The sequence below is a fragment of the Mauremys mutica genome, chromosome 15 (genome assembly GCF_020497125.1).
Source record: "Mauremys mutica isolate MM-2020 ecotype Southern chromosome 15, ASM2049712v1, whole genome shotgun sequence".
In the NCBI taxonomy this organism is placed as follows: Eukaryota; Metazoa; Chordata; order Testudines; family Geoemydidae; genus Mauremys; species Mauremys mutica.
In genome coordinates this window covers 4,472,239-4,495,365 of record NC_059086.1, presented here as the reverse complement: position 1 = coordinate 4,495,365, position 23,127 = coordinate 4,472,239, and the positions used below count along the sequence as shown (strand labels likewise).

At 61.1% G+C, this 23,127-nt stretch overlaps 2 protein-coding genes across 2 annotated transcripts; both read right to left on the bottom strand.

Annotated features, from left to right (window-relative positions):
• Positions 1 to 688: 688 nt before the first annotated feature.
• LOC123350649 (ras-related protein ORAB-1-like) lies at positions 689 to 11,788 on the bottom strand. Its single transcript, XM_044989306.1, has 7 exons — positions 11,485 to 11,788; positions 9,203 to 9,312; positions 7,952 to 8,024; positions 6,987 to 7,082; positions 4,527 to 4,622; positions 3,275 to 3,406; positions 689 to 3,108 (listed from the first exon to the last, which is right to left on the bottom strand). Exons 2-7 carry the CDS (start codon positions 9,223 to 9,225, stop codon positions 2,881 to 2,883), a joined length of 648 nt encoding a protein of 215 aa, XP_044845241.1. The 5' UTR covers positions 9,226 to 9,312; positions 11,485 to 11,788; the 3' UTR covers positions 689 to 2,880.
• A 1,778-nt stretch (positions 11,789 to 13,566) lies between these two features.
• Positions 13,567 to 22,172, bottom strand: LOC123349754 (calcineurin B homologous protein 2-like). The gene is made up of 7 exons (XM_044987926.1): positions 21,864 to 22,172; positions 19,872 to 19,944; positions 16,670 to 16,750; positions 15,924 to 16,051; positions 15,362 to 15,423; positions 14,996 to 15,118; positions 13,567 to 14,672 (listed from the first exon to the last, which is right to left on the bottom strand). Exons 1-7 carry the CDS (start codon positions 21,928 to 21,930, stop codon positions 14,619 to 14,621), a joined length of 588 nt encoding a protein of 195 aa, XP_044843861.1. The 5' UTR covers positions 21,931 to 22,172; the 3' UTR covers positions 13,567 to 14,618.
• Positions 22,173 to 23,127: the final 955 nt, after the last annotated feature.

The window sequence follows — 23,127 nt, the reverse complement described above, 5'->3', positions numbered from 1 at the left end:
CCTTCCCACTGAAATTAATAGTGTGTGTGTGTGGGGGGAAGGCTGTATGTCGGGATGACACCAATGAGTGGGTGTGACGAAGTGGGGGGGGTTTCTTGGTTTTTCCATGTTTTCCAGGGGGTTGCATGCAGAGGGGGTGGGACTCAGTGTCCCCGGTTTAACGAGGTGAGAGGAGAGGGAATTTGTTGGTACAGAGGACCGGAGAGGGAACTTGAGACCCCGGCCGATGGCCTGGAGGATGGAGACCCCAGCGACTGGTGACCTGGAGACCCAGCTCAGGAGTCTCAGCCGGTTCTGGCCAGTGGGAGGACAATGGCCCTGGTGACCTGAGCAGCCGGTTCCAGCCAGAGGGGCCAGAGGATGGAAGAGAGGAGAGGAGAGGAGACCCAGGCCATCCTGTTTACAAGCCTGTTTACCTGGAGAGAAGACAATGGACAGAGGCGGTGCTTGGGGCCGGGGGTCTCAGCTGCCCAGCTGGGAAGAAGGGGGGCTCGGGGCTGGAGAGAGGGAGCAGGCAGAGCCCACCTGGCTGCAGGGAGACTGGGATGTGCTGGGCTGAGGGAGGCCAGGCCTGAGGCCCTGAGAGTTTCCTGTGCTGTGTTCAACTCTCATCAATCCCTCCTGTTTTACGCTGGCGGAGAGTCGCTCCGGGCTAGAGATCAGGGGGCATCAACCCCTTCGGGAGTGGAGGCCCGGGGGGTCCAGAGCGCGTGGACTCCCTGAGGGGGCGCACAGTGAGAACCAGGTGTGCGAAGGCTCCGGGAGGTGGAGGGGCCTGACCCCGACAGAGTGGACCCCCGAGAAGGGCTGTCGCACTGGAAGGGGCACCCCCCACGGACCGCACGGGGCCACGATCTGAGAGTCCGTGACAGCGGCACGTGCCTAAAGACCTTTAATGCAGTGGGCCGTGGCCCTTACACAACCGGCTGCTTAGGCCAAAGATTAAACGAAATGGTACAGTACAGCCTGCCCTGTCTCGCTGTGGTCCCTAGAGACAGTACGCTGAGATCCAAACTATTTTAGGTCACCTGGTCCCTCATGACTGTCGCTTTGTGAGATTTTTTGGCTTCCTGTTCCTGTCCTGCGTCCGTTCCTCAGCTGTGAAGGACTCGCTTGACTGGCTTGTTTAGTTCAACCTTTCCTTCTGCTCCAAAGCCGCAGGCCTTAAGAAAAGCGAGAGCCCCAATGAGGTAGCTGAGGCCTCCTGGCTGGGGAATATGACGCAGGCAGGAGGGAGCACGGCTGAAGGGTTAGAGCACTGGCCACCCGAATCTCATCCCTAGCACAGCCCCTGGGCCTGCTGGTGGTCCAGGAGTAAGTCATGCCCCTGCGCCGTGCCTCAGTTTCCCCATCTGTAAAATGGAATGAAGGCTGTGGCTCTGCTTAGCAAAGTGCTCTAGGCTGGGCTGATGCAAAGCTCCAGGAATCAATTGTAGGTGGAGCCTTTAATTCCTAGGACACCCGCAAGCCCTAAAAAATCTCAGCGGTGTTACATAGCAAAGATAAACTGCTGTCCCGGACCGGCACGTGCCATTTGTGGGCCCCACGACCTGCCGCCAGCGGTGGGTCATGCCAGTCAAGCCCTGGCAGACAAGCTGCAGTTTAGAGAGTTAACTGTATTTCAAAGGCAATAGGATAAATACCAAGGGCCAATTTTCCAGCAAGTCCATTAACTCAGCTGCCATTTCTACCACCACCCCATAACCTCCTGCCCCCATCAAACACACATCCCTTTAAATCCCCCACCCCTCAGGACAGGGAGCGTCCCGCTGGGAACATGCTGGAGCCAATTAACGCAGCAAGGTCCTCATCCCTCCGCGGCCCCGCTCAGCGGGGAGGAATTTGTCAAACTCTCCCCGCCGTGGGCTGGAGGCAGCTTTTAAAAACATCAGTTGTGAGCAAGGGGGGGTTTCAATCCCGGGGGGGGGGGGGGAGATTCTGCCAGGGAGGCAGGATTGAAATTTGACCCTCCTTCAAATCTTTCTTGTCAAAAACCTCCCCGTAAGCCAGGCTGGCGCCTCACACACCAGAATTCCAGCATTCAGCCCCTAGCTGGTGGGGGAGCTCGCTCGGCTCTCAGACGCCAGAGTGATGAAGACTCCAGCCCGGCGCTGAGAGAGCTCCTCCGCTGGCTCACCGCCCATGGTGTTAAAAACCTGCACCCCGTTTTCCAGCTGACCCCGCCCAGCCACGGGATCTCACTCTGGATTAACAAGGCCCCTGCTGTCAGAAATTGCCTCCGGCTGCAGGGCCTTCGAGACCCGGCCCGAGTCGCCTTTCTGCCCAAGCTTTGCATGTTCAAGCCGCTCTTCAGTCTTGAGCCAAGGGGGAAGAAATTCAAGCATTTGGACACGAAGAAGACGCTAACTTGGCGCCAGACGCCCGCGAGGCTGTGTTAAGAGGGGACGCAGGCTATGGCGCGTTCTGCTTTTGTCCTGGGTGTCACGCACAGTTCCTCGCTGCTCGGTCTGTGGCTACGGCGCCTTCCACCCCCACGCAGGGAGGCACCGCGCGTCCTCCGGCATTCAGCTGGCGCCCTTCCAGAAGCCTGAAGGGTGCAGAGCAGGGCTGGCTGTATGGCCATGCAGCGGGGATCGGGAATGACAAGGGGAGGAGAGGATGGAGCTTGGAGTACCTCAGCCCGCCAGGAGCCCAGATCAGTAGCCGGCCCTGAGTGTCTCTTGGCTAGCCAAGGGGGACGGTGCGCCCATGCGGTTGGAGAGGGATGGGGGGAGCTGGATCGCAGCCTGTAAAAATCTATTGCAAATAAATAGGGTGCTGCAAAGGGTCCCCCTGCCCAGCCGTCCTGACCCCCAGCCATAGTCCCAGACACCGAGAAGCTCCCCACCAAGGGGTAAGTGGGTGGGGAAAACCCCCTCCCTAGCAGCAGCCCGGACCTCCGTCGCTGCCCTCCCCTGCGCCGGCCCGGCCCTGCCGCAGGGGGGCGCTCTGGATGTGGGGGTTGGGCTGGTGGCTGTCGCTGTGGGGGAGGCCGCTGCCCACCCGGTTCTTGATCTCGGCCGCCATGGTGACGAAGGCCTGCTCCACGTTGGTGGCGGTCTTGGCGCTGGTCTCCAGGAACGGCACCTCCAGCGCGTCCGCGTATTCCTGCCCCAGGGGAGGGAAAACACGAAAGGCCACGGTTAGTGCCGGGCAGATCCCCGCCTCGCCCTGCCAGCTTGGTTATTCCCGGGAGCCCTGCCCCGGTGCATGTGGGCTGGGGTTTAAGTGTGCGACACGGGCACTATTCTGCCCCGTCCCCCCCGGTACTGACCTTGGCCGTGGTGTAATCCACCACCTTCTTGCACGTCAGGTCGTTCTTGTTGCCCACAATCAGCTTGTTGACGTTTTCGCTGGCGTAGCGGCCGATCTCCTCCAGCCACAGGTGCATGTTGCTGAACGAGTCCTGGAGGGGAGGGGAGCGGAGACGGGAGAGGCTCTGAGAGCGACGTCTCCAGAGGCCCAGCGCTTCCCTGATTCCTTCTGGGAAGATCTGCTCACACTCACGTCCCCCAAAGCAACCATTAATTGGGAGCGACTCTCAGGCGTTACTCCCCTGAGCGGGACTTGAACCCACAGCCTGGAGGGAAAGGCTCCACTGCCCCACCCCCAAGCAATGGACTTAGCCAGTCTCGGAGCGGCTACCCTCTTAGAACAGAATCTCAGGGTTGGAAGGGACCTCAGGAGGTATCTAGTCCAACCCCCTGCTCAAAGCAGGACCAATCCCCTACTAAAGAGACCCAAGACACCCCCGGCCACGCAGGTGTTGGGATTTTCAGCCCAGCAGATTCATTTACATTTCCAGCAAGACTGGATTTCTCCTCCTCGATTTTAACAAAGTTGGTGGTGTTATTGACACAGAGTCCTTGGCTGGCACGGAGCCGCTCTGAGAGAATGCGAAGATCATTCGCACGCAACGCTCAGGTCTCCCACCAAACGCATGCAGCTGCCTCTAGGGAGGAATCAGTGTGGCAGCTGTTTTAAACAACAGGCAGCGCACCGCTTCACTGAAGAAATCCTGCATCTGAGATCAGCCCAGGGCAGAAGGCAGCCAGGTTTGTATCTACTACACACAAGCCAAAAAAGGGCTGTTCATTTAAAATAAAATCCCCATGCAGATACCATTAAATTTTCCTCTGCACTTTCACTGGGATACTGGATTCGCCTTCCCTTCCGGCCTTAAAATGCTGCGTAGTTTCTATACAGCTGTTGAAACAGCTGTCACATCCCAATGCAGAGGTAGCTTTATCTCTCCACTAGGTGACATGATCCAGAGCCACTATGCCCCACCCCAGAGGTGGCTGCATCTCAGTGCCAGGTGACATGATTCCAGTATAAACAGCTGCCATGTCCCACCCCAGAGGTGGCTGCATCTCAGTGCGGCGTGACATGATCCTGGCACAAACAGCTGCCACGTCCCACCCCAGGGTGAAGAACACTGATAAGCCACAGTCACTTATAACCAAGGGCAAGTCCGTACCTGGCATAACGCCCTCCCTTAGGAAGGGCTCCATGGTCAGACTCACCTGGTCCGTTACATCATACACAATGATGATACCGTGCGCACCTCTGTAGTAACTGGACGTGATCGTCCGGAAGCGCTCCTGGCCGGCCGTGTCCCACTGCAGGGCAGGGAAAGAAAGACACATGGACTATGCTCCTTCCCACCACTAGAAAGGGAACCCAGGAGTCCTGGCGCCCAGCCTCTCCCACAATACTCCCTCCAAGAGCCAGGGATAGAACCCAGGAGTCCTGGCTCTGAATCCTCCGCTCTATTGGACTACAGAACCCAGGCGTCCGGACTCCCAACCCCCCAGTTCTAGCCTCCGGCCAGCATTCCTCCCCAGAGTCAGAAATAGACTCCTTGCTTCCAGCCCCCCGCTCTACCCATTAGACCTCACTCCCCTTCCAGTGCCTGGGTGAGAACCCAGGAGCCCTGGTGCCCAGCCCCCTGCTCTAACCACTACATGGCCCCCACACCTCTGATAAGGAGCAAACGGAGGGAAAACAGCAGCTTTCTGCCTCCAGCCATGTCCCTGCCCCAGCTGCGGGGAAGCTCGCTTCGGGGTGGGGGAGAAACACACGAAAGAGCTCGTCCGGGTGACGGAAACGCGTGGGTGGCGCCACCCACAGGGAGCAGCCCGGATACGCAGGACCGTGATGGCGCGCTGGCTCTGAGCTCTGCAGAGGGCGCTGCCGAGCCCCCCGGCTGGCTGGGCTTGGGGTGAAAGCCCCAGACTCAGTTTCCAGCTCTGCCCCTAACTCCCCATGCGACTCGCTGCGTCTCAGGCCCCAGGGCCGGCTCCAGGCACCAGCGCCACAAGCAGGTGCCTGGGGTGGCCAAGGGGAAGGGGCAGCACATCCGGCTCTTTGGCAGCGGGTCCCTCAGTCCCTCTCGGACGGAGGGAAGGACCTGCCGCCAAATTGCCGCCAAAGAATGAAGCGGCGGCGGTAGAGCTGCCGCCAAAGTGCCGCCGACCGCGGCTTCCCCCCCCCCCCCCAGCGCTTGGGGTGGCAAAAACGCTGGAGCCGGCCCTGTCAGGACCCCGCGCTGCCAGGCCACTTCAGCAGTCAGGACTTTGGGGCAGGGACTCCATGTCTGTGGAGCACCCGGAGCAACAGGGGGAACCCCCCTGACCTCGCCTAGGGTCCGTGCAGCACCCAGCATGATGGGGGAACCCCCCTGACCTTGCCTAGGGTCCGTGCAGCACCCAGCATGATGGGGGAACCCCCCGAGCTCGCCTAGGGGCCGTGCAGCACCCAGCATGATGGGGGAACCCCCCTGACCTCGCCTAGGGGCCGTGCAGCACCCAGCATGATGGGGGAACCCCCCGAGCTCGCCTAGGGGCCGTGCAGCACCCAGCATGATGGGGGAACCCCCCTGACCTCGCCTAGGGGCCGTGCAGCACCCGGCATGATGGGGGAACCCCCCTGACCTCGCCTAGGGTCCATGCAGCACCCGGAGCAACAGGGGGAACCCCCCTGACCTCGCCTAGGGTCCTTGCAGCACCCGGCATGATGGGGGAACCCCCCTGACCTTGCCTAGGGTCCGTGCAGCACCCGGCATGATGGGGGAACCCCCCTGACCTCACCTAGGGGCCGTGCAGCACCCAGCATGATGGGGGAACCCCCCCGACCTCGCCTAGGGTCCATGCAGCACCCAGCATGATGGGGGAACCCCCCCGAGCTCACCTAGGGTCCGTGCAGCACCCAGCATGATGGGGGAACCCCCCCGAGCTCACCTAGGGTCCGTGCAGCACCCGGCATGATGGGGGAACCCCCCCGAGCTCACCTAGGGTCCGTGCAGCACCTGGCGCAATGGGGGGAACCCCCCAACCTCCCCTAGGGTCCGTGCAGCACCCGGAGCAACAGGGGGAACCCCCCTGACCTCGCCTAGGGTCCTTGCAGCACCCAGCATGATGGGGGAACCCCCCTGACCTCGCCTAGGGTCCATGCAGCACCCGGCATGATGGGGGAACCCCCCCAACCTCGCCTAGGGTCTGTGCAGCACCTGGCGCAATGGGGGGAACCCCCCAACCTTGCCTAGGGTCCGTGCAGCACCCGGCGCAATGGGGGGAACCCCCCAACCTCGCCTAGGGTCCGTGCAGCACTTGGCATGACAGGGGGAACCCCCCGACCTTGCCTGGGGGCCGTGCAGCATCTGGCATGATGGGGGAATCCCCCCCCAACCTTGTCTGGGGGTCGTGCAGCACCCGGCGTGACGGAGGGAACCTCCCGGCCTCGCCTGGGGTCAGTGCAGCACCCGGTGTGGACCCCCCCTCAGTCAGTGTCCATGCAGTGCCCTGTGATTGGGAGCCCATAGAACCCAGGAGTCCAACTCCCAGCCCTCCCCCGCTCTAACCCACCAGGACCTACTCCTCTCCTGACTCCCAGCCCCCCCTGCTCTAACCAGTAGACCCCACTCCCTTCCTAGAGCTGGAAATGGAACCCAGGGGTCCTGACACCCCCGACTGTCATGAACTCACTATCTGAAGTTTGATAGTTTTCCCCTCCAGCTCGATGGTCCGGATCTTGAAGTCCACCCCGATGGTACTGATGTAGCTGTCTGTGTAATTGTCATCCTGGGGAAGAGAGGAGGGACAGCGAGTGATGGGGCCGGGGGGAGCCCGGCAGTGCCCCCCAGCCTTCCCCAGACTGAGTGCTCCCCCAACACTGCCCCTCAGCCATCGTGGTGCCACTGTGCTGCCCACCCCACAGCCCCTAGGAACTTCACAGCAACTAAAAGCTCAGCACCTGCTTCCCCCTGCTCTAAAAGCCTAGCCACTGGAGCTAAAGGAGAATCCCCATCAGCTCTTAGCAGCACAGGGGCTAGGACACACAAATGAGCAGTTTCAATTCCATCCTGGAGAGGACAGTGGCTTTACCCTAGTAAGATGCACACGCCATCAACCCCTCAGGTTCAGGCCATATGGTATTTTTATCATGTCACATACGGGGAAACTGAGGCAGGGAACAAGGCAGCAACTCGTTCAAGGTCGCACAGCGAGGGGCTGACTGAGCTATGAAGAGAAGCCAGGAGACCCGATTTCCAGCCTCCTTCTCCCACCCCTCCCCCAGCTCTAACCCACTAGACTCTGTTCCCACCCATCATTCTTGCTTCCCCCACTGGATGGGAGAAATTCCTTCATCAGGGTCCTTGGTTTCTCTCCCTCCTTGGGCCTGGAGAGGGGAAGAGCTGTTAGGGTCAGGAGTGTCCATGGGCCCCATGGGGTGGGTGACCTGGCTTCTAGGCACACCTAATAGCAATACAAATGTACAGCGCCTGGCACAATGGGGGGCTGGTCTATGAGCAGGGTGCCTAGATTCTACCGTAATACACCTAATAGCAATACAAATGTACAGCTCCTGGCACAATGGGGGACTGGTCTATGAGCAGGGTGCCCGGGCACTACCGTAATACACCTAATAAATAATCATCTCCGATACTCACCGCGAAGCGCAGCAGGAGGCAGGATTTGCCGACCCCGGAGTCCCCGATCAGGAGGAGTTTGAACAAGTAGTCACTGTTGAGGAGAGGGGAGGGTGACTCCCTGAAATGCCTTGGAGGGGGGCAATTCTAGCAGCTGAGTAACACCCCCCTTCCGCTGCAGCCAAACAGCCGCCAGCAGGGATCCAACAACGGACTCAGCGCAGGAACTGCCAGCCCCTGATAGTGGCTCTCTGATAGGGGAAAGTGGTTGCAGTGGCTGCGGGTGGCCAACAGGGAGCGATATCACCCCGCTCACAGGGCCGAGGACCCCAGCAACCACCCCCATCCCTTCTAATGCCTGCCAGGAGAACACAGGGCTCCCCCCACCCATATGCACACAGACACCTCCCCCCCAACGGATCTTGTTCCCTTCTCTGAGAGATCTGTGCTTAGCACATCTGGGCACATTAACCCCCCCCCCCAACATCTGGGCACATTAACCCCCCCCCCCAACATCTGGGCACATTTCCACACTTCTCCAATATTTCCCCCCCCACGATTTGCTTAATGTGCCCCATTCACCCTATATCTCCTCTGAGGACAATTCCTCCCCCGTCCCAACATGATGCACCCCCACCCCCTTTTAAAAGTAGTTAAAGCACCCAGGGAGATGGAGGTGGACGGCATGGGCAGGCAGCCCTCAGAGTGAGGGGAATCCAAGCATCTTGCAGAGGTGCACGCAGGGCTGGCTGCAGGGTTTTTGCCGCCCCAAGCGGCAAAAAATAAAAAAGACGCGATCGCAATCGGTGGCAGCTCCACCGTGCCGCTTTCTTCTTCGGCGGCACTTCGGCGGCAGGTCCTTCCCTACGAGAGGGATCGGGGGACCCGCCGCCGAAGAGCCCAACGTGCCACCCCTTCCCCTTGGCCGCCCCAAGCACCTGCTTGCTGCGCTGGTGCCTGGAGCCGGCCCTGGGTGCACGGTAGGGAAACAGGGTGGTACGATGCTGCAGGATACGGCTGATTTGTGTCTTAGTCCATCCCAGGGCTCTCCCATCTCTAGCCCCTGCTCCCCGTGCCCCACTGCCCAGAATTACAGGGCGGGCAGGCAAGCAATGCCAGCTGCTGCGGTTGTTTATGCAAAGGGGACGGAACCAGGAACCGGGCTGAGACCCACCCAACTCACTGCACACAACAGCCACCTTTTGCTCAGCATCCCCCCGACCTCCTGCCAGCCATGCGATGCAACCCCTGGTTCTGGCAGCCCGGACTCACTATTCTGGATTGATGGTCGACATGACGGCGTGGAGGCGTCCGGGGTCCGGCTCAGAGACGGTGCTGCTTCGAGCGAGGGGGGCAGGGGATCGCCAGGTTCTTGCTGGATCCTGCAAGGCCAGTGACAGGGGGTGTGGGAGAGAGACAAAAGGGATTAATGGGTGCAGTCTAAGCCCCTCACCAAAATGAGATGGGGGGGGGTTATTTCCATTTTACACAGGAGGAAAGAAAGTGATGTGCCCAAGGTCATGCAAACTGGTGGCAGAGCTGGGAATGGAGCCCAGGAGTCCTGCCTCTCAGTTGCCATCCCTGCTCTAACCACTAGACCCCACTCCCCTCCCAAAGCTGGGGATAGAACCCAGGAGTCCTGGCTCCCAGCCCCGTGCTCTACTCCATAATAATGCACCGTGCTTCCCCGGATCCTTTCATCCCAGAATCTTCACACCCCAGTGAATTACCCCCGGCAACCCACTCTGGAAATCAGGTTTTCACCCCCACGAGCCGCGGAGAAGGGAAAGGACTTCCCAAGGTCACACGGGGACCGAGGGGGGCCAGAGCTGGAAGAGAAAACACACACCCCAGCCCACAAAGTCCTGGCTCCCAGCCTTCCCTGCTCCAACCACTAGACCCCCCCGCCCCGGAATAGAACCCAGGAGTCCTGCCTCCCAGCAACCCCCCACCCCACTCCCATCCCGCAGCCCAGGCGAGATGTAGGGGGAGGCTCATGGCAGGAACTGGCCAGTTTAATCAGGATGGTGGCTGGCAGGCGAGGGGGAGTCTCCCCCTTCCCACATGGGCCAGCCCCCCAGGGTGGGAAAGCAATTGGGGCCTGGAGGCATCTCTGGGGGGTGGAGTATAAGGGGCTCCATTTTAGGGGGCACGAGGGGCTATACCCAGCACCCCCCCTCATTCCACCTCCCCAGTCTTCCAGCAGGTTCCCCCACATCTGCACCCTGTACCCCAGCCCTAGGGGTGTAACTCTGGCTCCCCCCGACGGTTCCCTCCCTCAGGCAGCTGCAGGTATTGCATCCTGCCCCTCCCCCCCAAACCTGCTCTCTCATCCCTCCTGCAACCTGCCTCCAGCTCCTCCCACCCCCCGAGACCTTCTCCCCCCTATTGCCCCCAGTTCCTATACCCCAGCCCCGCACCCAGCATCTCCACCCCCCCAGCCTGCCCCCCGTGCCCATACCCCACTCCCCCCAGCATCTCCACCCCCCCAGCCTGCCCCCCGTGCCCATACCCCCCCAGCATCTCCACCCCCCCCAAGCCTGTGCCCCGTGCCCATACCCCCCCCAGCATCTCCACCCCCCCCAGCCTGCCCCCCGTGCCCATACCCCACTCCCCCAGCATCTCCACCCCCCAGCCTGCCCCCCGTGCCCATCCCCCCCCCAGCATCTCCACCCCCCCAAGCCTGCCCCCCGTGTCCATACCCCACTCCCCCCAGCATCTCCACCCCCCCAGCCTGCCCCCCGTGCCCATACCCCAGCCCCCACCAGCATCTCCACCCCCCAAGCCTGCCCCCCGTGTCCATACCCCACTCCCCCCAGCATCTCCACCCCCCCAGCCTGCCCCCCGTGCCCATACCCCACTCCCCCAGCATCTCCACCCCCCCAGCCTGCCCCCCGTGCCCATACCCCACTCCCCCAGCATCTCCACCCCCCCAGCCTGCCCCCCGTGCCCATACCCCACTCCCCCCCAGCATCTCCACCCCCCCAGCCTGCCCCCCGTGCCCATACCCCAGCCCCCACCAGCATCTCCACCCCCCCCAGCCTGCCCCCCGGGCCCATACCCCACCCCCCCACGTTCTCACCACCCCCCCCCGCCTGCCCCCCGTGCCCATACCCCAGCCCCCACCAGCATATCCACCCCCCCAGCCTGCCCCCCGTGCCCATACCCCACTCCCCCCAGCATCTCCACCCCCCCCCCCAGCCTGCCCCCCGTGCCCATACCCCACCCCCCCAGCAGCCTGGCCTGTACCCCAGCCACACACACTCCGATCTACTCCCTCTGTCCCCCCTCCCCCCCCCCGCAGCCGCAAGGGAAGCAGACCCTCCCCCCCCCAGCTCAGGCACCTTGAGCCGGACACCCGCTCGACGCAGTAAGATGTCTCCCAGGCCCAGACTGCAGCATCCTCCCCGCTCATCCCCCCCTCCCCGCGGCTGTAGCACCCCCACCCCGAGCCCAGCCGGGCGTGGTGGGGGGTCCCCAGAGTCTCCCCCACGTCGCTGGGGAGATGCCGGCGCTGCTGAGACAGCCGGTGCCGAGTGCAAATCAGCTGGTACCTGGGTACGGGGGGGGGGCTCCCCCTTCCAGCCCGATCGCTCCCCCCTGCCCCCGAGCAGGTGCAGCGCCGATCCCTTTCCAGCCGCTCCCTTTCCCGAAGGGAGGGGGAGCGCCCCGATCCCGTCCGAGCAGGTGTAAGCGAAGATGCCCCCCCACCGCAAAAACCCAGCGCACAGACACAAGCCCCACGCTATTGGCTGGCTGGGCGAGCCGGAGCCAAGGATGGAGGCGATTGGCTGAGCCCCTGACCCAAATCTGGGTGGGTTTTGTTTTTTTAACCCTTCAGAGGCTGGAGGGAGTGGGTTAAGCTGGGAGCTGCCCCCGCCCCCCCCACCGTGTGTGTGTCAGAAAGGCCCACTGTGATCACCGAGTCTCTCCCCGCCCCCGCGCCATAACTCAGCCCCTCCCCGAATTGAATGAGGGAAGATTTTCACAGGCACCAAATTCAATAGACTTGAATGTTTTCTTCTCTCGCCCCACCACCTCCCCCCAGCGGCCAGGATCCTGGAGAGTTCCCATGCTGGAGCCCACTGGGCCTGTTATTGTGTATTGTGTATTAGGTGTATTAGGGCAAAACGCTTCCCTTGCTATTAGGTGCATTATGGTAGCACCCAGGCGCCCCAGCCACGAGCCAGGACCCTGTTGCACCAGGCTCTGAATATTTTGAATGCTATTAGGTGTATTACGGTAGCACCTAGGCACCCCAGCCATGGAGCAGGACCCCATCGTGCCAGGTGCTGTATGCTTGTATTGCTATTAGGTATATTACGGTAGCGCCTAGGCACCCCAGCCATGGAGCAGGACCCCATCGTGCCAGGCGCTGTATGCTTATATTGCTATTAGGTGTATTACGGTAGCACCTAGGCACCCCAGCCATGGAGCAGGACCCCATCGTGCCAGGCGCTGTATGCTTATATTGCTATTAGGTGTATTAAGGTACCACCTAGGCACTCCAGCCATGGAGCCGGACCCCATCGTGCCAGGCGCTGTACAAACACGGAACCAAAAGACAGTTCCTGCCCCAAAGAGCTTCCAATCTAAGCCTAAGACAGGAGACGCCAGCTGGAGACGGCTGGGGCGGCACAAGGGCACAACTGGCCAGCGTGATGGGCAGCCTGCCCAGCACACCAGCCGCTGACCCACAGGCAAGCTTTGTGCAGGCATCACACGGACGTTCCAAACTGGGCCAATCCTGCCATCTGCTTGGCAGGGCTGGGGTTCCCCTGCCCCACCCGCAATCAGGGACGGAGGCAATTCCCTTCCCCCCGACACTTGGCAAAGAACACAGGCTGGGAGGCGGGTCGGGGAGAACGGGGACTGTGTCGCAGGGAGGCAGGCAGGCACAGGAAGGGAAATGCTGGTGTTAGAGGTGTAGATAGAGCAGCGAGGCCAAGGTATGGGGCTTTCTCTTCAGAGCCGTGCGCCCTCCTGCATCGCACACTGGCCTGGGACCTGGAAGATGTGGGTTCTAATCTCAGCTTGAGCACAGGCAAATCGTGCTTGCTTTGTGCCTCAGTTTCCCCACCCATAGAACAGAGCTAATGATACCGACCTCCTCTGTAAAGCCACTTGAGATAGACTAGGGCTGATTATGATTAAGGCCTGAGCTTGCTGGAGGAGGTGAGTGCACGGCGGGACATTTCCCCACCCTGCTGGTAGCCTCAGCAGAGCGTCCGTGCTCCCCCAAGCCATCGGTTTCATAGCCCACGCTGGACAGGGCGGCACCGTAGCCAGCTGTGGGTCAGACCGCTTTCGGCTCAAGGACCCATGTGCTTCTGGGTGCATGGGAAGGGGCCTTCCCGTGTGAGATTGAGGGAGACGCTAACCCACCTGATTATAATCGAATGCTCCAACCCCTTAGTCACTCCACTGGGAAAAGGCCAAGGGGTAAATGGGACCATGAGGCTTGAGCCCCCCACCTTCCCTTGGAGGTGGGGTGATCCCTCCAGAGCTGGGCCAGATTGGCGAAGGGGAGCGGTGTGGCTGGACACTGCCCCAGGGACTCAAAGGGGAGAGGGGGAGGCATCTTCCCCCCGGCATTAATTCTCTGAACTCACGACGATTATTTTAAACCCAAGGACGAGATTTTTCACGGTTATTTTATTTTTTTACAAACAGACAGAGTTGAAACTGAGCGAATCCAGCCCCGATGGCGGGAGATTCTGGGCCCAAGTTTCAGGAACACTGAGCCCTCTGGGACGGCAGCGTCCCCCTGAGAAGCTTCCCCCGCCTTGCTCAGTGAGAGTCTCCCCGGCTGCTGTGCATAATGGCCCTGCTTCCAGCTCCCGGCACAGGGGGTCAATTGGGGGCATGGCTGGAGGTATTCTCTGCTCCCCAGGGCCTCTAGGGGGTAGTGCACAAGTCAGAGCAGCCTCCGGGCTGCTCTAATGGACACTGAGAGCTGGGTAGGGCCCAGAATAGAGGAACTGCAAAGAGGGCTTAAAGCACAAGAATGGGAGGTGCTTTTTGTAGGTTGTAAGTCTCTGATCTGCAGTAACCCGACCAGGGGCTGTACTATCCCCTGCCATGAGGGGGCATCAGAGTCCCCGGTTATCAGGGGTAGCGCTGGGGAGTTAGCTTGGATCCCGTTCCCCTGGGCGCAGGCACTTGTTATTTGGAAGGAGCGACAGCTATCATAGGCCGGCCTCATAGTAGGATCCACTCTTTGTCAGCAATGCAACCTGATTGGATGCAGCCTTCCTCTGCCTGGATCCATCCCAAGACAAGGGGAGAGGTAAAATCTGATTGGATGCAGCCTCTGTCAGATTGGATCCATTCTGCGGTGAAGGGGCAGAGATGAAATCTGATTGGACGCAGCCTGCCTCTGCCTGGATCCATCCCAAGACAAGAGGACAGGTAAAATCTGATTGGATGCAGCTCCGGTCAGACTGGATCCATTCTGAGGTGAGGGGGCAGAGATGAAATCTGAGTGGAAGCAGCTCTTCTCTGTCTGGAACTATGCGGAGGCAGGAAGGTGGAGCTGAAGTGTGATTGGATGCAGCCCCTCCCTGGTGGGATCCATTGGATGATGAGAGGACGGAGTTGAAACCTGATTGGCCGCAGCCCTTCTGAGAGTGGATCTTCCCAGTGCTGGGGTGGGGAGGGGGGGGCGGCTCTCTCCGATCCTGATGGGTCACTTCAGCAGCCGGAGGCTCATCCTCTGCTCGATGTTCAGCTTCTCCACTGACTGCGGGGAAGCAAGGACATCGGAAACACGGCCAGCCCCGGGCCGTAACCACCTCCTACCTAGACAACCCCCAGGGGTCCTTGCAGGGAGGGGGGCAGCCACGCGGCTAAAGCCCTGGGCTCGTACTCAATTCCCAACGCTGTTAGCCGCCCCGTGCCTCAGTTTCCCTTCCTGTTCAACGGGGATAATGGTCCCTCCTTGGGTCTCTCACGCAGTTGTGGGCCCAGGCGCTACAGTAATAGACCATCCTCCACCAGGCCTCACCGCTCCCCTCTAGACGCTCAACCCCACCCCTTGCCCCCCAGCTGTACACCCTGCCCCACCGTGGCAAACTCCTCGAAGGAGATGGCGCCGTCACCGTCCTGATCGGCCTCCTGGATGGTGCGCTCGGCGATGCACGCCAGCTGCTCGTCCGTCACCTGGATGCCGACCATCAGCCGCAGCACCTGGAGGGGAGGAGACAGTGATGGCCCCGCTCCTTGCCCCACCCACCCCTGGGGCTGCCACTGAGGGAGGGGAGGAGGGATTCCAACTCTGGGGGCCCTCAGGTGGAGACGGGGGCAGTGCCGGCCTCGCACAGTCACCTTGCACACTCACTCTCCAGCCTCGTGCGCGTGCTCACCCCGAGCCCCTCCCCCTCTCTCTTTGCACACTCCCCAGCCCCTCGCACGCTCATGCACGCTCATTACCTGCAGCATCTCGTCCCGGGAGATCTTCCCGTCACTGTCCTGGTCATAGAGCTGAAAAGCAACTTTGCAACCCAGATTCGTGTCAGTACTGGGATTCCCCCCCGCCACCAGCCCCAACCTCCCCCTGCCCCCCTTAGAGCCCTACATGCTCCTACGTCCCCCCTAGCCCAACACCCCTCCATATGCCTGCGGCCCCACCCTGCCCGGGTACCCTCTACCTCCTCCCCGTGCATGCTCCCACCCCAGCACCCCTCCACATATCTCTGCAAGGCCGCCCTCCAGTTCTGTGAGTTCCACCCCACCTCAGCACCCCTCCACATGCCCCGGGGTGCCCCCGCCCCACTGCCCCTCCCGGTTCTCCACACCTAGCACCCCTCAGCCCCCCACTCCAGATGCCCTCTGGCCAGAGGCCAGTGGTACCTTCCCCTCCCATGCAGGCCCCATAATGCTCATCTGGCTCCTCCTCCCCTTGTCACCAAGGGGCCCCAGTGACTTGCCTCAGCAGTGGGGTGTGGGGGGCAGCCCCCTAGGCCTCCCTCCCCGCACCAGCCCCACTACTCACACTGCAGCTTTCGGAGTCGGCTGTTCGGAGTCAGCTCCGGGCGACCAGTCTCATTGGACTTTCCTTTCTCCAGGGGCCGGAAATGGGCCAGGACCCGGATGAAGGATCGGAAATCGGTGAGCTCTTCCCTGCGGCGGGGATGGGGGATTTGACTCATAACCAGCGCAGCAGCGCAGGCTGCCAGGCGTGCCACAGCTGTTTAGACAGGGAGCTCTCGCTCGGTGCTGAGACGCAGCCACCTCTGGGGCAGGGCACGGAGGCTGTTTATACAGGGAGCCCTTGCCCAGCACTGCAATGCAGCCGTCTCTGGGGTGGGGCACAGGGCTGTTTATACAGGGAGATGCAGCTGCTTCTCGGGCGGGGCACAGAGCTGTTTATACAGGGACTCCTGGCCGCCCAGCACTAAGGTGCAGCCACTTCTAGGGTGGGGCACCAAGGTTGTTTATACAGGAAGCCCTCACCTAGTGCTGAGATGCAGCTGCCTCTGGGGCGGGGCGCGAGAGCTGTGTACACAGGGCAAAGGAGGACCACGCATGCCTGTGCCACAGAGGCCACCCTGCTCTACACCCTGCACCATCCAGTCCCCGTCGGGCTCTGCCGGGTCCCCTATGATGCTCTGCTGCCTGTGAGCTCTGGGCCCCCCCAGTGGCGAGTGTCATGCCCTGCAGCCTGCACCCTCCCCGCTGCAGAGCCAGGCCGTTGGCAGCTCCCTGCCCCCACCGTCGATTGGGGCTGGGGGTACTCACCCCTCCTTGAAGAAGGCATTGATGATCCGGTCCCCCAGGGGGTTCACCGCCAGCTCCCCGATCCCTTGCAGGTCGTATTTGCTTTAGGGAGTGAGAAAGGGCAGAGGTCATGGCATGGCCGGGCTGGTTTAGCTCTGAACCCTAGGGGGCGTCACCCCTGTGTTCCAGGCCCCAGGCCGGTCCCAAGACTGGTGGCTGTCGCCTCTGGGGTGGGGCACAGGCAGCTGTTTATACAGGGGTCCCTCTCTCGGTGCTGAGATGCAGCTGTCTCTGGGGTGGGGCATAGGCAGCTGTTTATACAGGGACCCTTCTCTCGGCGCTGAGATGCAGCTGTCTCTGGGGTGGGGCATAGGCAGCTGTTTATACAGGGACCCTTCTCTCGGCGCTGAGATGCAGCTGTCTCTGGGGTGGGGCACAGGCAGCTGTTTATACAGGGATCCCTCTCTCGGTGCTGAGATGCAGCTGTCTCTGGGGTGGGGCATAGACAGCTGTTTATACAGGGACCCTTCTCTCGGCGCTGAGATGCAGCTGTCTCTGGGGTGGGGTACGGCAGCTGTTTATACAGGGACCCTTCTCTCGGTGCTGAGATGCAGCTGTCTCTGGGGTGGGGCATAGGCAGCTGTTTATACAGGGATCCCTCTCTCGGTGCTGAGATGCAGCTGTCTCTGGGGTGGGGCACAGGCAGCTGTTTATACAGGGATCCCTCTCTCGGCGCTGAGATGCAGCTGTCTCTGGGGTGGGGTACGGCAGCTGTTTATACAGCGATCCCTCTCTCGGTGCTGAGATGCAGCTGTCTCTGGGGTGGGGCACAGGCAGCTGTTTATACAGGGACCCCTCTCTCGGCGCTGAGATGCAGCTGTCTCTGGGGTGGGGTACGGCAGCTGTTTATACAGGGATCCCTCTCTCGGCGCTGAGATGCAGCTGTGTCTGGGGTGTGGCATAGGCAGCTGTTTATACAGGGCTCCCTCTCTCAGCGCTGAGATGCAGCTGTCTCTGGGGTGGGGCACAGGCAGCTGTTTATACAGGGATCCCTCTCTCGGTGCTGAGATGCAGCTGTCTCTGGGGTGGGGCACAGGCAGCTGTTTATACAGGGACCCCTCTCTCAGCGCTGAGATGCAGCTGTCTCTGGGGTGGGGTACGGCAGCTGTTTATACAGGGACCCTTCTCTCGGTGCTGAGATGCAGCTGTCTCTGGGGTGGGGCATAGGCAGCTGTTTATACAGGGGTCCCTCTCTCAGAACTGAGATGCAGCTGTCTCTGGGGTGGGGTACGGCAGCTGTTTATACAGCGATCCCTCTCTCGGTGCTGAGATGCAGCTGTCTCTGGGGTGGGGCACAGGCAGCTGTTTATACAGGGACCCCTCTCTCGGCGCTGAGATGCAGCTGTCTCTGGGGTGGGGTACGGCAGCTGTTTATACAGGGATCCCTCTCTCGGCGCTGAGATGCAGCTGTGTCTGGGGTGTGGCATAGGCAGCTGTTTATACAGGGCTCCCTCTCTCAGCGCTGAGATGCAGCTGTCTCTGGGGTGGGGCACAGGCAGCTGTTTATACAGGGATCCCTCTCTCGGTGCTGAGATGCAGCTGTCTCTGGGGTGGGGCACAGGCAGCTGTTTATACAGGGACCCCTCTCTCAGCGCTGAGATGCAGCTGTCTCTGGGGTGGGGTACGGCAGCTGTTTATACAGGGACCCCTCTCTCGGCGCTGAGATGCAGCTGTCTCTGGGGTGGGGTACGGCAGCCGTTCCAGAGGCGGGCTCTTGGTTATGGTGTTACTCCAGATTGATGCCAGAACCTGGCCCGCCACCGGCAGCTCCCATTAGCTGCTCAGCGCATCGCTGCTGCGGGTCTCTGTTAGCAGAGTTGGGCCCCTCAGAGAGCCACTGGGCCCAATCCCCCTCGCCCAGGGCTAAAGCAGGGGGAAGGGGGAGGGGCGTGGACAGAATTCAGGACACCTGGGTTCTATTCTGGGCTCTGATCTTGGGCCCCACCCCGTGCCTCAGTTTCCCCTCCCACCCTTTCGTCTGTCTCCTTGGGGCAGGGGCTTCTCTCCCACCGGTTTCTGCAGCACCTGAGGCAACAGGGCCGGGATCCCAGGGGCACTCTCCTTTCCCCGGCTAGGTGCTACCGTAATACCCATGATAATCGCTCCACCTGGAACCCCAGACCGGACCGTGTCTGGGCACTGCCTGATCTGATCCACCCTATATGGCAGGGATGGGCAAACTACGGCCCCAGGGGCTGTGTCCGGCTCTCCAGACGTTTTAATCCAGCCCTTGAGCTCCTGCCGGGGAGTGGGGTCCGGGGTTTGCCCCACTCCAGTGCTCCAGCCGGGGAGTGGGGTCTTGCAGCGGCATGTCTGCCCTCCGGCTCCTACACATAGGGGCAGCCAGGGGGCTCCGCATGCTGCCCCTGCCCCAAGCGCTGCCTCCGCAGCTCCCATTGGCCAGGAACCACAGCCAATGTGAGCTGCAGGGGCGGCGCCTGCTGCGGACGGGGCAGCGCGCAGAGCCGCCTGGCCATGCCTCCGTGTAGGAGCCCGAGAGGGGACATGCTGCTGCTTCCGGGAGCTGCTTGAGGTAACCGCTGCCCAGAGCCTGCACCCCTGAGTGTCTCCCCATGCCCCAATCCCGTGCCCCAGCCCAGATCTCCCTCCTGCCCTCTGAACCCCTCGATCCAAGCCTGGAGACCCCTCCTGCACCCCAAACTCCTCATCCCCAGCCCTACCCCAGAGCCCGCACACCCAGCCAGAGCCCCCCAAGCCCCCCCCAGCCTGGAGACCCCTCCTGCACCCCAAACTCCTCATCCCCAGCCCTACCCCAGAGCCCGCTCCCCCAGCCAGAGCCCTCCCCCCACAGTCCCGCACCCCAGGCCGGAGCTCCCTCCCGCACCCTGAACTCCTCATTTCTGGCCCTACCCCAGAGCCCGCTCCCCCAGTCAGAGCCCTCCCGCACCCCAACCCCCAATTTCGTGTGCATTCATGGCCGGCCATACAATTTCCATACCCAGATGTGGCCCTGGGGCCAAAAAGTTTGCGCCCTCCCCCCACGCTACGGGTTCCTTTACCAGGCCCATCACCGGCGTATCCGAGCACTTTGCACCCAAGCGTTAAACCACCTTAAGGCACCGGAGACTGTTCAGTGCTACTGTGCTGAGCCCATAATCGCGCAGCCAGAAGGGGCCAGGGACAGACGCCGGCTTTCCCCTACCTCAGGTAGCCCTTCTGCTCCTTGTCCAGGGCCTGAAACCGGTCGTAGAGGCGGACGACGTTGGCCTGCGAAACTGGACACGAGAGAGCGAGACGGCGTCAGCCCTCAGCAAAGATTCTCCCTTATTGCAGGGCCAAGGCTGGTGAGGGTTTAACCACCCTGGGACGAGAGCTTTAGGATATCGGCGATTAAATCTGTTCCCCTCCCTCCCCTGCATCTGATTAACATTTAATGAGAAGATTTAATTTCCCGCCAGGGGCCTGGGCCGCTCAGGGATCGCAGCATTATGGGGTTGTTAGTGGTGGGGAGAGGGGGTCACATTAAAAGCCCCTCCCCCTGTGTGTGTGTATATATATATATAGGGCAGGGGGATTGGTTCTTTCCCAAGGGTTTTTGTCTGGAGACCTCAAAGTGTTTTACAAAGGAAGGTCGGTATCATTTTACAGATGGGGAAACTGAGGCACGAGACCACCCAAGGTCACACACAGCCAATCAGTGGCAGAGCTGGGAAGAGAGCCCAGGACTCCTGACTCCCAGCCTGCCTTGCTCTAACCACTAGACCCCACTCTCTTCCGGGAGCTGAAAACAGAACCCAGGAGCCCTGGCTCTGAGCCCAGCTCTCTAGCCATGGGGCTATTTTGTCTCAGCGCCCCCTTGCCCATACACCCTGAAGGGGTCCCCCGTTCTCTGTCCCCCGTTCAATCCTTGGCCTGTTAGCCAAGGCTGCCAATTAGCCCCAACCTCAGAGATGCTGTTTTGTGCCACAGGCACCCGTCCCACGAAGCCCTGAGCTGAGACTCCACAGCTCATGTCACAAGTGGGGCCAGCAGCAGCCAACTCAGGTCGGCTTTCAGTCCTTACCCGCCAGGGCTGGATTTGAACCAGCGACCGCGAGGAGCTTCCCAGCTGGGTTCAGAGAGACCCAAAGTGCCAGGTCAGGGGAGCCATGGGAGGGGGCCTCAGCAGCCCCTTGCTGGGACACCCGTTCAAAGCTTCACGCCCAGTAAGTCCCTGGGCCCCAGTGAGTGGCTCTGAAATGCACCCAGGGGCGGATCCTCTGTCACACTCCGAGCCCCCTGGGGTGGGAAATGCCCCCCCCCAGAGTCCTCCTCCACACACTGTGCTATGGTGAGTCTCTGCCCCCTCCCCCACCGTAGATGGGGGGATGGGATGGAGCAGTTTGGGGAGTGAGCCTGCCTCCTTTGCCAGCCCCTCCCATCCACCCACTGTTGGAGCACCTTGCAGATTAACCAGTTAGGCTGCTTTCCCAAGGACCCAGTTCAGATGGGGGAAACTGAGGCACAGGGGTTTTGCCGTGGGACTGTACAGCTCGTCAGTGCCAGAGCCAAGCAGGAACCCAGGAGTCCTGCCTGACGCCACAACCTCTGCTGTGGTCACAAAACAACACCCTTCCCAGACTTGGGGCAAGAACCCAGGAGTCCTGGCTCCCGCTCTAACCACCAGACCCCACTCCCCTCCCAGAGCTGGGGAGAGAACCCAGGAGCCCTGGCTCCCAGCACCCCCTGCTCTAACTGCTGGACCCCACTCCTCTCCCAGCACTGGGGATAGAACCCAGGAGTCCTGGCTCCCAGCCACCCGTTCTAACTACCAGACCCCACTCCCCTCCCAGAGCTGGGGCTAAAACCCAAGTCCTGCTTCCCAGCTCCCCTGCTCTAACCACTAGACCCCACTCCCTCCCAGAGCTCAGAATAGAACCCAGGAGTCCTGACACCCAATCCTTTGGCAAAACCATACACACACCCACATACACAAAAACATCCCCCTCGCCTTCAAACAGAGGCCACGGCGGGCAGGTATTTAGGGTGCAGTGCTGCCTGCCTGCCCAGCCCTGTACGGTGCAGGGGCCCTGCCCCACATGGCCTGCAGCTCCAGGACACCAGCCAGTGCAACCCCCATTTTTGCTCAGATTTAACTTGCCAACTTTAGGGTTACACAACCCTCCCGCCCCCACACCCTCTGCTGCTCACTTACAGCCTGTTTCCAGCATGATCTCGTCCAGCTCAGGGATGGCGGATGGGTGGGAGCTCTGGCAGCCCATCTCTCATGCCGTTAGGCCTCGCCGGGAAGCTCCCCGCTCTGCAGCCGGGCGCCCAGGGCAACTGGGGTCTGGAGCCAACTTTTCCTAGCAGCCCATATGGGATCTCGAGTGACTGGCCGGACGGCCAATCAACCCCGGGGAAAGGAAGGCCTTGGAATAGCTGGGCTGAGTGCCTTTAAGGTGGATTTTCCCTTCTCCCCGCCCAGGCAGTAAAGGCTGGGACTGGGAAATAGGGAAGTGGCTTGTTTGTTTGGTTTTCCAAACTGTCAAGGTTTTCTAGGGGGCGGGGAGCGGGGTTTGAGCTGCTCTGAGCACTTCTCATAACAAGGCTTTTCTACACAGATTGATTGTTTTGCACAGAGCAGCTACCGGTGGAGTAGGGCATGACAGCTGTTTATACGGGGACCTTTGATCTAGCACTGAGATGCAGCCACCTCTGGGGTAGGGCGTGACAGCTGTTTATATGGGGACCTTTGATCTAGCACTGAGATGCAGCCTCCTCTGGGGTACGGCGTGACAGCTGTTTATACGGGGACCTTTGATCTAGCACTGAGATGCAGCCTCCTCTGGGGTACGGCGTGACAGCTGTTTACACTGGGATCCCTCACCCAGCACTGAGATGCGCCCACTTCTGGGGCAGGCGGGCAGCAGCAGCTGTTTATAAAGGGCTCCCGTCACACCATGCTGAAATGCAGCCACCGCTTGACTGGCGCATGGCAGCTTTTTCTAACAAGGCACCTTGGCCCAGCACGGAAATGAAGACCCCTCTAGGGTGGGACTTGGCGGTTGTTTATACAAATATCCCTCACCCAGAGCGGAGCTGCAGCTGTCTCTGGGGTGTGGCACAGCTGCTGTTTAACAGCTGGACTCCAATTGTGCAGCACAGTTTAAGGCACGAAAAGGATGATGCTGAAATGGAAAGTGAAAGTGCAGGAGTTTAAGGAGGGACAAATTAACACTGACACCAAGGGCAGTGGGTCCCTTTCTGAATCACTCCCCACCCAGCCCCTGCAGCACAGCGCCCCCTAGCGCCGCACTGGGGCATTGGGGTCAGGCCTGACTGCCAGGGGAGAGCGCCCCCTACGGAGCCCCCCCGCTCCCTGCAGCACAGCGCCCCCTAGTGCCGCACTGGGGCATTGGGGTCAGGCCTGACTGCCGGGGGAGAGCGCCCCCTACTGAGCCCCCTGCAGCACAGCG